The sequence below is a fragment of the Mytilus californianus genome, unplaced genomic scaffold, assembly GCF_021869535.1.
Source record: "Mytilus californianus isolate M0D057914Y unplaced genomic scaffold, xbMytCali1.0.p SCAF_22, whole genome shotgun sequence".
Lineage (NCBI taxonomy): Eukaryota > Metazoa > Mollusca > Bivalvia > Mytilida > Mytilidae > Mytilus > Mytilus californianus.
In genome coordinates, this window is record NW_026262671.1 from 475907 (window position 1) to 489812 (window position 13906).

The 13906-nt window shown below is 32.4% G+C and overlaps 1 protein-coding gene across 1 annotated transcript; it reads left to right on the forward strand.

Moving 5' to 3' along the window:
• Positions 1–30: 30 nt before the first annotated feature.
• On the forward strand, positions 31–11628 carry LOC127732050 (uncharacterized). Its single transcript, XM_052241092.1, has 7 exons — positions 31–153; positions 2873–2964; positions 5991–6107; positions 6534–6653; positions 8832–8867; positions 9415–9493; positions 9975–11628. The coding sequence occupies exons 2-7, from the start codon at positions 2904–2906 to the stop codon at positions 10411–10413; spliced, it is 852 nt and encodes a 283-aa protein (XP_052097052.1). The 5' UTR covers positions 31–153; positions 2873–2903; the 3' UTR covers positions 10414–11628.
• Positions 11629–13906: the final 2278 nt, after the last annotated feature.

Here is a 13906-nt window from a genome sequence, read left to right on the forward strand (position 1 = left end):
TTTCAACTTTAATAAACACGCAAGGTCTTTGCCTATTGAACTCATTTTCAGTACGAAACTACAAACGGATGTTGACAAACTAATTTACCTTTGATAAGTCACAAACGCCATCATTTAAGACAGGAAATAATATCAGTTTCTGTAGATCATAGAGTAAGTAATAAACTATTTATGATTGATTTTGAAGTGTTTAACATTATCATTTAAAGTATTTTATGACACATTTCAACTTTCCTTTACAAGAAAGATATAATCAAGATTCAAATTTCAATACAAATTAAGTTTTCATTACTGGATCGATACGTTTTTGAAAAATCTCCGAGCTGGCGACTACTAAGTAGCTCGTGTGTCGTCGTTTACCACAATCAGTTAATATTATTACATGATTTTATCAAATATAATGGTTGCAATGTCTACAGCAATATTGCCATAATTAGGTCAATCTGCCAAGTTTGTTCACTTTTTATCATTTAGCTCCTCATTTATATATGTGACATTTTCTTTTTGAACAGTTTGATCTAAGAAAGTTGAACTCTTTCGTGTTTTTTTTTTTTTTTTTTTTGCAAATTAATGTTCTTTGTAGTCAATTACTTGTTTAATACGATCATGCATTACATGTATCTTTCTTTTTCTTTAACTGATTATTACAGTGTGTACTTTCATCTTCAAAAACTTATATATAAAGTCTTTGTCAATATATCATCAACTACAAAAAGTGTCTGCTGGCGTCAATCAAATGATTTAGCAAACTAAAATTAAAACGGTGTTTTATCTTGTCGGACGAGCCTTTACAGTTTGAGGTTATGTTGTACTTTAACACCACTGTCCTTGGTTAGAGAGAGCACACAAACAAGTTCAACCGTTAACATTAATAAAGTTCATTCCCTGTGCCAAGATTTTGCAATTTAGTTGTAGTTGTTGTTATTTGTCAGCCTTATTTCTTTTTCGTTCGTTGTTTTGTCATCAATCAGGCTGTTGCTTTTCTCTTATTAGTATATCACATTTTCGCATACAAGGGTTTTTTATTGCTTATACTATACGGCATTGAATTTTTTCATTGTCAAGAGCACTTCGGATGTTAACATACTCGTCCTTTTGTCTCTGGTGGATAGTTGTCTCATTGTCGATCACACTAAATCTCTTATAGTTATACACTCGTTAAAAAAAAAAATAACACAAAACTATAATACGCTTTATTATATATTAATTATAAATCATATTAAACATCAGATATATGCAGGTCATACGATACCTTGCCGACAACAAGGTTTATAAATATAAAGCCATCAGCATCCATAAACTTTGTACACTTGTTGGATAAACATGAAGTAAATTTGTCTAACCTTGGAGAACCACGAATAAACCTCATAAATAGCCAAATTTCGTTGTATAGTGAAAATAAATAACATTACATACACAGTACGACATCTACGTGGCACATCAATGTACATGTGATTATTATATAACTTTAAAGAAACTAAAGACTCAAAGACAAACAACAGTTTACAAAACACAACACAAAACACTGAAGACTGAGCAACACGAACCCCATCAAAAACCGTTCGTGATCTCAGTTGCTCCGGATAGGTAAATTACGTATCATTAGGGCAATAGTTCAGAAGAACTGCATATCAATCACCAACTGACAGAAAGCAAGAGCAAGATATAGTTCACATAAAACATTTTATCCCAATAATATATGCCATAACTTTAAAAAAAAACAAAAAAACATTGACGCATTATATATATATCTGACGAGGAAAGGTAATACCCGGCCACCGAAAGCTTTATTATTATAGAACCTAGGTGGTCGAGTGGTCTAGCGCGTCGGGCATAGTGCAAGGCGATTTGGTGTCATAATATTTCGGTAGCATGAGTTCGAATCCCGGCCAGGGAAGAACAAAAATTTTATTCCTCAAATTTACAGATGTAACATTGTTGGGCTGTTGTTTAGACGAATTATATATACATAATGTATTTTCAGCCTTGTATCACCGTCACTGCTGGTGATCCGAGGGATACAATCTGTTGTAGAGTCGTCACTGGTTCAGACGTACTTATAATATAATTATTTCTGTGACTGCATCTTACATTAATTTGTAGGATCCTTTACAATAGATAATTCAGCTGATCTGTAACAATTCCATTTTCATGCCTTATATATCATGTACTGTGTTACGACGCTAGATAAATACTTACGAGGAAAGGCAACACCCGGCTACCGAAAGCTTTATTATTATAGAACCTAGGTGGTCGAGTGGTATAGCGCGTCGGGCATAGTGCAAGGCGATTTGGTGCCATGATATCTCAGTAGCATGAGTTCGAATCCCGGCCAGGGAAGAACAAAAAATTTGCTTCCGCAAATTTACAGATCTAACATTGTTCAGCTGTTGTTTAGACGAATTATATATATATATATATAAAGGACGTAAAACGGTTATCAAACGATACTGTACAACACACGATACTAACTGTATTAATATAATGGGAAAAGGATATGGTGTATCAGTTCATGAAGTAAAATCACTTCGTGCAAATGCAAACACAAAGCAAATGTTCTGTTCTTTAAAATCGCAAAGGATTAAACATGGAATACACAATCTCATCTTGATGCAAGTGCGTGCAAGACGGAACGGTGACGTTTTTAAGATGTTAATCACACTTTTACATTACTTTGAGTAATACAATAACTGCTGTGAAGACTATGAGGCACAACTACATGTGTACAACCAGAATTTTTATAACACGATTATCTTTCTTTTTTTTTTGTTTTTTGCAAGTGAAATAGACAAACATGATTGGTAATACACTAAAAAAGACATCTAAATATTTATCATTTTCTTTATTATACAGAAATAACCTCCTTTTTCAGTGAAAAACCTGCCACGAAAGGATAAGTAAACATGAAATTTGAATATTTTATTTTGAGTCCATTGTTGTGCATTTATGCGAAAGGTGGAAAAGGTAAGAACACATTACACATATTACACACATCGTGTTATGCATTTAGAAGTCACTTTTTTTTTCGTATAACCTAATGATTATTTATTTGTTATGGAACCATAATTTCATAAATTGTATCTTTATTTGTAATTAGTTGTTAATGACGATAGTAAATTGATAAGGTCATAGTTTTTAAATAATTCTAGGTTAATTGTTTTGGTGATCTGTAGCAGACAGTCTGAATGACTGTTACATTTAATGTATGATGCAACTGTGTTTTAATTTTAATCACTTCTCATTACAAGCCATATATTTCACTACCTTGTTTGTTTATATTCTGTCCCTATAGTTGTGTGGTCATGAGTGAATGATACTTTGATGTGGGTGAGAAAGTGTTGAAGGCGGCTGTCGAAGGATGACAAAAGTTTGAGAATGTTGACATGCGAGAGAGTAGAGCATGAATAGTTGTAGATAATAGACGTGTTTCTCTATAACCATGTATTAATAGTATATATATATATATATACTATTAAAACGTCGAAATTGAAAACAACGTTCAAACCTATGAACTATATATACTATTAATATATACAAATGTTTGCACCTCATGTTTGCGGAATACCATCTTTTCCGCAAGTTTATTGTTTTCTGTTTGGTAATACATTTATGATAAGATTTATTTTGTTACATCTTGTGATCCGTTTTTTTTGGAATCGCCAATGGCAGTCAGCAGGGTTTAAGAACATCAGTTGTTCGATCTGCTAGTCAAATGCGTTTTGTTAAAATATACTTTTTCACTCATTTTGTCTTTTGGAAAATGTTGTTTGTGCTGTATTTAGACCCCTCTACCAAGAACTTTGTTTTGCATGCACACGTAGAAAAGTACGGTTTTTATCCAACGCAATCATAGGTTTGAACGTTGTGTTCAATTAAGACTTGTGAATTTGTTGGTAGAGCAGTCTAAATACAGCACAAACAACGTTTTCAAAAAGACCAAAAAAGTGAAACGTATATAGTAACAAAACGCATTAGACTAGCAGGTCTAACAACGGATGTTCTTAAACCCTGCTGACTGCCATGGCGATTGCCAAATAAACCAAACACCTGATGTAACAAAATGGATCCTAATTATCAATTTTTTACCAAACAGAAAAAATTAAACTAGCAGAAAAGATGGTAATTCTCAAACATGAGGTGCAAAAATTGGTACACCATAACCGGATTTCGACAATTGATGTCTCTTCAGTGATGTTAGGAATCGAAACGGTATTTGGAAGGCCATATTATTTACCTCAATTTAGGATTGACTCTTGAATTTTAAGGATTCGAAATAGGATGAACGGATTATATAAACCCGAAGGCAAATATAATACAAGACCAAACAAAAAAATATAAACAAGTCTAAATTGAAAACAACGATAAAACATATGATTGCGTTGGATAAAATTGTATACGTGTGCATGCAAAACAAATTTCTTAGCAGAGGGGTCTAAATACAGCACAAACAACATTTTCCAAAAGACATAAAATGTGAAAAAGTATATTTTAACAAAACGCATTTGACTAGCAGGTCGAACAACGAATGTTCTTAAACCCTGCTGACTGCCATGGCGATTGCCAAATAAACGGATCACCAAATGTAACAAAATGGATCTTAATTATTAATTTAATACCAAACAGAAAATAATAAAGTGATGAATTTGTATATAATAAATATGTATATACGAAATTGTGTTTTATAAAACCAGTGCCTAGGAAGAACTCCGTGACATATTCAAATGTTTGAATCTATTTCAAAGTTGCTAATTCTAGCATGTTTAACAAAACATAAACGGAGAAAAGACCACATGAAATAATACGAATCAGTCTTATAATCAAAATAATACAAATTTAAAAAGAATTTTTTACATGCTTTATCAATTAAAGCACTTTTAAATTAAAAGACAAAATCAAACATGCAACAAATCAAAGAGTTCCGAGAACCCGAAAATCACAAATCACTTACACACAATTAAAAGTCCGAAGGACTTTTATGAAATGTTTGTGAGTGACTTAGTCCAGTTTATACACCAACACATTCCTTTAAAAAAGCGTCAAATTCTTATAAGTCTTTAACATTGGAGATAAGGTATTTAATTTCCCCACTCGTAACCTCTATCACATGTTAATTGTATATTTGTCTCATTGAATTGGTCTGAAACGTGTATATATTTTTTTGTTTAACGCAAAAAAATATACTCATTGAAATTTGCTATCTAATAAAACTATCGGCTACAAAACTGTGGTACCACCAAACGAATGTTTTGTGTTTTTTGTTTAATTTAAGAATGAACGCGAAGTGAAAATAAATATGTTTAACGTTGAGCCGGTTTGTGTTATTATCGCCGCCATTTTGTTTACATTTGTTACAAAAAGTATCTGTCATCGTCGTCTATCGAAAAATAAATAACTTCAAGAGCCACTAACGACAACCTTCTCGACCAATCATATAAACGTATTTCCTGATATGCAAATCATATAATAATAGAGCTTTGTAGTGTATGCGCCTGAATTATACATTACATTATCATCTTTTACGACGAAGGAAACATATCTGAATTGAAAAGGTACACCATCTTCTTGCAATTAACGCTGTATATATATAAATATTCCTCATAAATACCAGGATTGAGATTGTATACCCAAGACAGGCGTTTCGTTTACAAATGGCTTATCAGTCACGCTCAAATCACAAAATCTAAAAATGGCCAAATAAAGTACTAACATGTACTAAGCTAGAGAGCAATGATGATCTAAATTGATAGTTTTAGCCCTGTATAATCACGAAATATCCGTTGAAGAATGTCTGTCGTAAAGTTGTTTAGAAATATATATATGTTAATACTTAATGACATATTTTTCAATTTATTTTATAGATTTTGTGGTTCTATCAACTAATTAAAAAAAACGATGTCCGTACGCCTTTATGCCTTTTTTGAATTTATTTTCAAGGCATTGCTATTATTTTGTAATTACTTCTAGTTTCAAAATATTTTCTTTTATTTTAGAATCTTGTTTAGGTAGGTGTGGACAATTCTATGACGATAAACTCCCTTGTCAGTGTAACACAGCTTGTAATACGCACGAAGACTGTTGTATTGATTATAACGATTCCTGTCCAAAAGGTGTGTTTATGTTTTTTTAATCAATCAAAGAAACACTGCTAACCCTTTTATTTTTAGGCTCACACATTACTGAAAAGTTAAAAGTGTATATGAGGAATATCCGTCAATGGCTAGTATTAGAAAAGAACTGAATCTTATACTAATATTTTCTATGTACACCCACAAATGTGCACATCATTGCGTTATATCATATATGGAGCTATAATATTTTGAAGGCGTCCCTGTGTTACATCTTTTGAAATGAATTTTATAAATTGTGTGATTGTACTAATACTTTAATACAAACTTGCTGAATTATTATTTGAACATTCAAAAAAAGATGTATGTACCCTGTTTTGATTTAAGATTTGAATTTGCTAACAATACTTACTCAATACGCTCTACATTTGTTATATCATAGACGCTCCATATTTATTGCTATTGCAGAATTGTGTGTCGGTAGGTGTGACCATCCATATGACAAAAGTCACCAATGTCACTGTAATACAGCTTGTAAACAGCACAATAACTGCTGTGATGACTATGATTCTTTCTGTTTACTAGGAGGTTTGTTTTAACAATGTTTTATCAATATCAGAAATATTTCTAACCATATGTTGGTTAGAAACAATTCATGGTCTAAATCTTTCGCACACTGTAAGATATTTTGTTCATCGGCGCAAAACTTTGAAGAGGACATATAAATACTAGATGTCCAACCGTCCGTCCGGTATTGTAAGCGCTTCCTCGCTTACAACAAACGTACAAATCTGACCAAATGATCAGGAAATTTATATAAGCAAAGCTCTTTCATTTGCTATGCAGCTAAACAATGTCTCAAAAATGGAAACTAACCAACTTTTTGTTGGCGAAATATTTTTAAACATACTATACATAATGTCCGGCATCGTTATAAAGTATCATCAATTGATGTATATTCCTGACTGGATGCCATCTAATTAACTATCGACATTACCTAAGAACACTGTCGATGGGAATCCGACAACAGTATAATAATACGAATAATGCCAATGTGAAGTTCATTTTTCGTATTTTGTATTTTGAATCAGAGGCATACAAGTTAAATAAAAATAACACTATATATATATCTGTATATATGTTCTTCCCTGGCCGGGATTCGAACTCATGCTACTGAGATATCGTGGTAATAAATCGCCTTGCATTATGCCCGGCACGCTAGACCACTCGACCACCTAGGCTCGACAAAATCAAGCTTTCGGAGGCCGGGCGTTATCTTTCCTCGTCAGTTTTTATCTAGCGTCGTAACACAGTACATGATATATAAGGCATGAAGATGGAATAGTACAGGTCAGCTGAATTATCTATCGTAGAGGATCTTACAAATTAATGTAGGATGCAGTCACAGAAATTATTATATTATAAGTGACTGCATCCTACTTTGCAGTTAATGACAAATAATATTAAGTCTGAGACAACTTTTATCACTTCAGGTAAACGTATTTTATGTAATGTAGCCATGAAAAACCAATTCATATATAAAACGCGAAATGGTGCAATAACACACATATATGGTATAACTAAATCTTCAATCGTACATTGTAGTTTAAAACAGCATAACAAATACAATAATGATTTAGTTATTCGTTCGTTTATTTTTAGCTCATCTTGACAGAGGTGTCAGTGTGAGATCTTGGCATCCATCGTCGTCGTCAATGTGAACATGATCATGTATATACAAATTCATTTAACTGAAAACTCAAAATTTATTACATTATATTTTTTTTTAATCGGACCAGAAATCATTTCCTTTGATCATCTTGTTTTTATTTTTTATTTTAGAGGTGATATGTATGATGAATAAGGTATTGACGATTATATAATGTATATTGTGAAATTTTGGTTTCAATGCTATATTAAATAATTTTGGTTGTCAAATTATTGTTCAAATTTATAGCCAATTAAGAGAAATAACTAAAAAATAGTTCCTAAATTGATAACATACAATAGATTGATACAGAATAGGTCTAGGTTGGTTAAGACTTGGTCGAGTATGGTTCAGACTAGGTCGAGTATGGTTCAGACTAGGTCGAGCATGGTTCAGACTTGGTCGAGAATGGTTCAGACACTTATAAAATGGTTAAGTACTGGTCGCGTAAAGGTCGAGAATAAGTTCAGACTGTTAAGCATGGTTCAGACTCAATCGAGTAATATCAAGTAAATTTCAGACAAATTCAGACTGGTTGAGTGAAAATCAGTACAGTCGAGTACAGATATAGGCTATTTTAGACTATTTTTGGTTTGTAGTTATAGGCAACCGTACAGCCTTCAACAATGAGAAAAACCCATACCGTATAGTCGGCTATAAAATGATCTGGCAAGAAAAAAATGAAACAATTCAATTGAGAAAATTAACAGCTTAATTTATAGACAACAACTGAACTACAGCCTACTGGCTTTGGATACGCACATACATAATGTGGCGGGGTTAAACGTGTTTGTGAGCGTTCAAACCTCCCCTAACCCTAACCCAGCACAACATAAGAACATTCAAAATCAGCCGAAATGGGCTTAACGCATCAGAGCGGTACAAAGCAGAAAAATATCTAACAAAAACACAGACTATATATATGCAACAAATGACTTTTTGCCATTTGTAGTATAATAATATATAGTGTGTTTTTTTAATTTTCTATTCCATTGTAAAAATTAATTGGTCTAAATACGTTTTGAATACAAATATGTGTTGATAACTTTATTTTGTAGTTAATAATGCAACTGACACAGAAGAGAGTACCTCCGGTATGGAATACGTAATATATGTAACCTATAATTTAATAAACATTTTAAAAACTATATTATTTGAATTAAACCAATGTTTTAATCTTATAAAAAAGCGTTGGCTTGCAGGATAATCACGCATGAATTGTAAATTTTCTTCGGCAAATATTTCAATAACGTTGTGTTTACCTATATGAACGAAAAGGTTAAGGAGTAATGCATTCTCCCACTTACAAAATAACATACAGAAAACAGTCGTCTACTGAAAAATTCTGGTTAAGCCTTTATTCGATAATGAATCGTATTTTTTCTTTTGATTGTCTTTATATCTGTTTCTTTTTTTAAAACAACTAAACATCGTGTTTAAGAATAAATACGTATTTGGAACGGAAGATATCACATGAGAACGATATAATGAATACTTTGAACTAATTTCATCATAAAAAAAAATGATTACTACACATGTAGTGCAAAAAGCATTTTTTATTTTCACAAGTGCTGCCCGAAAGTTGATAGGTGTATATCAGTTAGGAATATTCATCGCAACGAAGATGTTTTCCAATTTCAGGTATGATCGCTGGAGTTACTATTTCACTGACGGTTGTAATGCTGATAGTTGTTGTAATACTGGCTCTCGTTTACAGGAAGTAAGTATTCCGTGATTCTGATTAGGTAAGGAGTCAACACCTTAATTAAACACATAGTTATTAAAATGACAAGAAACGGCATGATGCACGGAAAAGAAAAAAATATTTAAATATTATAATATCGATTTCTGTATTCACGACACTAGAATAACATTCAAAACTTTTAAAACAAAACAAATTTAAAGTTTTAGAATATCAAACGTTATGGGCATACACAATTTAAATGATGTCGTTTGTATTTTTGGTTAATAATTATTTCATTTATACAGAACTAAGGTTGCAATTCTCTCAAGCAAATCAGCATCAGATCTGAAATTCCTTTAATTATTTTGCAAATTGATTTCTGTTATACTACTAAACATTTGGTGTCGATCGCACATAGTAAAAGTCATTCTGGAAACACGTGTCTAGCACACAGAAACCAGTATCACTGTGATTCATGTCTATCCTACTGATCCCGATATATTTTATTTCATTGTAGGATACATCTAAGAAAACAATTACTATCCCAAACAGTGGGTAATGGAAAACGCACGTCTGAAATGAACTATTATGCAACAGAAAATGTTCAAGAAGATCAATATCATGACATTGATATATCAAATGGGGACTATTGTTTAGCAGTTGCAATATCTGATGATAGTAATAGGGCCGAAGATAAAGAAGCAACACATGTTAGGGCAATATCCGGTGTTTACGATAAATTAAACGAGAAGGACAAAAGACAAATTCAAACAAAACGCCAAAATGAAAGCGCATCGGAACTTGAGGGAAGCAAAATGAAAACTTATACATTGGCCTGTAATATCACAGTTAATACAGCAGATGCAGTCGACCTTGATCCTACTTATAACCACTCTAATAACATAATTTCGAGAGAAGAACTTAGCAATTATGATCATTTCAGCATCCAAAAGTGATCTGTACGTTACAGTATTTGGAATTATGTTTCATTTCTATTGTAAAGCAACGCAAGATTTTGACTAGGACTCAACGGAAATATAGCGTGATAATTTATATGTTATTATACCTCAGGATGTTTTTCTATATAAAAAAGAAGGACATCATTTGTGCTATATCATTCCATAGACTATTTGCCAGACAACCTTGTCATACTAATTTTTTTATTGGACAACAATCTCAAACAATGCCATCATTGACCATGTTGACTATTCTGCTTGGATTTTGGCGCTTGGCAACGCTATGCTCTAAAATATCGTAAACTCGTCGTAATTTCATATGTATGTATTATTATCAGAAACATATAAAATAGAAAATAAATCTACGCAACATCTTTTAAGAGCTAAAACAGAACAAATGTATGGTATGGGTCTGTCGTCGTCTTCATAATCTGTCATTGCGGAAATGTAGTTTATATTGCGTTTATCATATGCACGTGAATGTTTACAGAAAGATTTCAGGTATTGGTTACTGTAAATAAAATATTTACAAATGCATGTACAACACAAGGGCAAAACAAAACGTATAGCTCATCTCGTGTATGTTTGTGTGACTTTCTTCAAGGTAGTGTATGTAGACTTTTTAGAAAGTCGTTTTGTTTGGTATAATAAAACACTTGGTGACTGGTTATGAATGTAATAGCAAGTTTGTTGTCCCTTGAATACTAACTATTGACTTCAGCTTTGCCTCAAACAAAAGTTGATGTCTTAAGGACAGCAAAAATGATATTACCATCAACAGGTGTAAAATATTGCATTAGTGCATATACAGTTTCAAATCATCGACGTCAACAGTGGCAAAAAAAAATGTTTTAAACAGTCTGTCATTCTTTGCAATACAATATAAAAGTAATTGCATGAATATTGGTAAATATTATCCTTCGTAGAATGAAAATGCATTCCCAAGCTCATGCAATATCGAAATCATAAATATTCACCAATAGTCATGCAATAAACCCTATGATATTATGTAAAAAAAAGTATTTTTATTTTGTAAAAATGGTACAGGCTGAATGCATAATGAATTTGTATGAACAAAGTTTACATTGGTATAAATCGATCTGAACTGCTATAGCTGATTTTTATTGTTAATGTCGTTTGTCATTTACATACATCTTACATGGTATTATTGGTATGAATAAAATTAAATGAAGGATGGACTCTCCTTTTTGCTTATATTTTAGTTTTTGTGTTTTATTGATTAGTAGATATTCCTTTGTCCTATATCCTAACTCATTTCCACTTTATTATGTTCTTGCTCTTAACATACAAATTTACAGTTTCTACAGTTTTTATGTGATCTTCCTCTATTCATATTTTCCACAAAGCAGAAAAGAAATCAAATTTATATATTGTACATGTACTCGCCCCCACACATTGAATGCACCATGTTTTAACACATTATTCAAAATAGCACTTGTTGTTTCTATTTGTAATTTTAAAGTATAATCAGTCAATTACATCCCCTTGAAGCTTTACTATAGTCAAATCTGTTACTGGTGACGGAAGTATGTGTCAAAGAAATGCACAGAATGACTTTAAATGTATTGAATGAATCATGAAGTTCAAAACACAAAACAAATAATATATCGAAAGAGGTATTCGTTTCCCTATCTTATTCGGGATAAATGAGACTAGCCCATTAAAACAAATTATTGAAGTCTTCTTTTTAACGTTAACTTTTATTTAAGTGTGATTTTTTTTTTTTGCTTTCTGTAAAAACTGTCTTAAAACTTTTATGTAAATATTGTTTGTTCGATGTTTTGTTTGATTTTCTATTTTAACAGTGTATGACTTCATAATAATAACGTGTGTCTTGGAATAAATGCGTAAAGGTATTTTAAGAAAAATACAAATTACATGTTTCCATTATGTATGGTGTAATGTACCCTTACAAATATTGCTCTCAGAAACACGTTTTTTTCGCCAGATTTTAAATTCAGAGCCACATTAGAAATGACTGTGTTACTTAACAAGTGTTGGGTATCTGTTTCAAAACCAATACCGCTGAAGTCATTTCGACATTCGGTTTTGCGGGATGTTTTAATTAAAAAATCCATCTGGCTTTTCGAATATTATGCAAAACCTCTGTTAAACACGATTCAACCCAGCTCTTGCAATCCAAAGTATCAATACGTTTACCCAGTCAGGAATAAATACCGGATATGAACCGATGATCAGGTTTCTGCATATCAATACTACTTAAAATAACGAGGTCCAATTTGTGAGCCGACATGACGTAAACAGCACAAATAAAAGAATTCAACTGCATATATAACTAAACTAATATAGGACAATGGTGTTGATTAAAAACTATACCATTCCAGGCCCTTTTGTTGTCCACATAATTAAGAAGTTCCGGGTCGAATCCGATACCGATACCAATAGTACATGTTACCAGTTAACTAATCTCCGTACGTTCCGCCTCTGCCAGGCGCACCACCCAACGGTGAATTTGGGATTTTCTATATTAACGGGTCATAACATGAACTTCGTCATTAAACAGGAATTGACACTATAAAATTCAAGACCAAAAAATATATCTACAAATAGTTTTTGGTTATACATGTGTTATAGTAAGAAAATCAGGACGGATTCAAACAGATTGGTTTTGAAAGCAGACAAAATTGTGCACTTTGTAATCAGCATGATTTTTTCAAATGACAATACAAATATAAAACTCAAAGCTGCAAATAAGGCTTAGGTACTTTAATTCAGTCACGGACCCGCGATGTTGCGGGTGTGTTCTAGTGTATACTAAAAAATAGCAACTGTGACTAAAAATATGAAATTTTTTGTCGAGTGAGTTTTACAATATTACGAGAACATGATAATTTCGGGTCGCATAAAAATTACGTAAGTTCTCACGTCGGTGTCCGTGTCAGTGTTATTAGGACAAGGTCAACATTAATGACGTCATAATCCGAGATAAGAGCTTTAAAGAGTGGTACAAGAAAAGCGAAAAGCAATAATTTGAAATACCGGATTGTATCTATGTGGGTTTCATAATTGAAACAATAGTTCTCAAACTTATTTAGATGGAGACCTGGTAATTTCAGAGAAAACTTTTCAAGATGGGGAAACATGAGGACACCGAAAAAAAGTACGCATCAATGTTATTAGGCCATGCAGGACAAACACGATTGTCGTTAAAAAACCGCCTTCGTGGATTGAAGCACACAAAAGAGCAATAATCGCATTTTTACCACTTTCGTCTACAAAAAACACATAGAATATGCGAGACTTATATGTTTGTACGCCAGACGCGCGTTTCGTCTACAAAAGACTCGAATCAAAAAAATTGAAAGTCCAAATAAATCACGAAGTAGAAAATCCAGGACCCCACGTACATTTATGTAAGTCAGACATCTTTAAACTAAAAGTTCAGTTACTTTAATATGATAAACGGAGAGAATGCAGACATACATATAACTATAAAACTATAGAATATACC

Coding starts and splice junctions, on each gene's coding strand:
- LOC127732050 (XM_052241092.1), top strand. CDS start 2,904: ATGAAATTTGAATATTTTATTTTGAGTCCATTGTTGTGCATTTATGCG. Junction 2,965..5,990: donor TTATGCGAAAGGTGGAAAAG/GTAAGAACACAT, acceptor CTTTTATTTTAG/AATCTTGTTTAGGTAGGTGT. Junction 8,868..9,414: donor CACAGAAGAGAGTACCTCCG/GTATGGAATACG, acceptor TTCCAATTTCAG/GTATGATCGCTGGAGTTACT.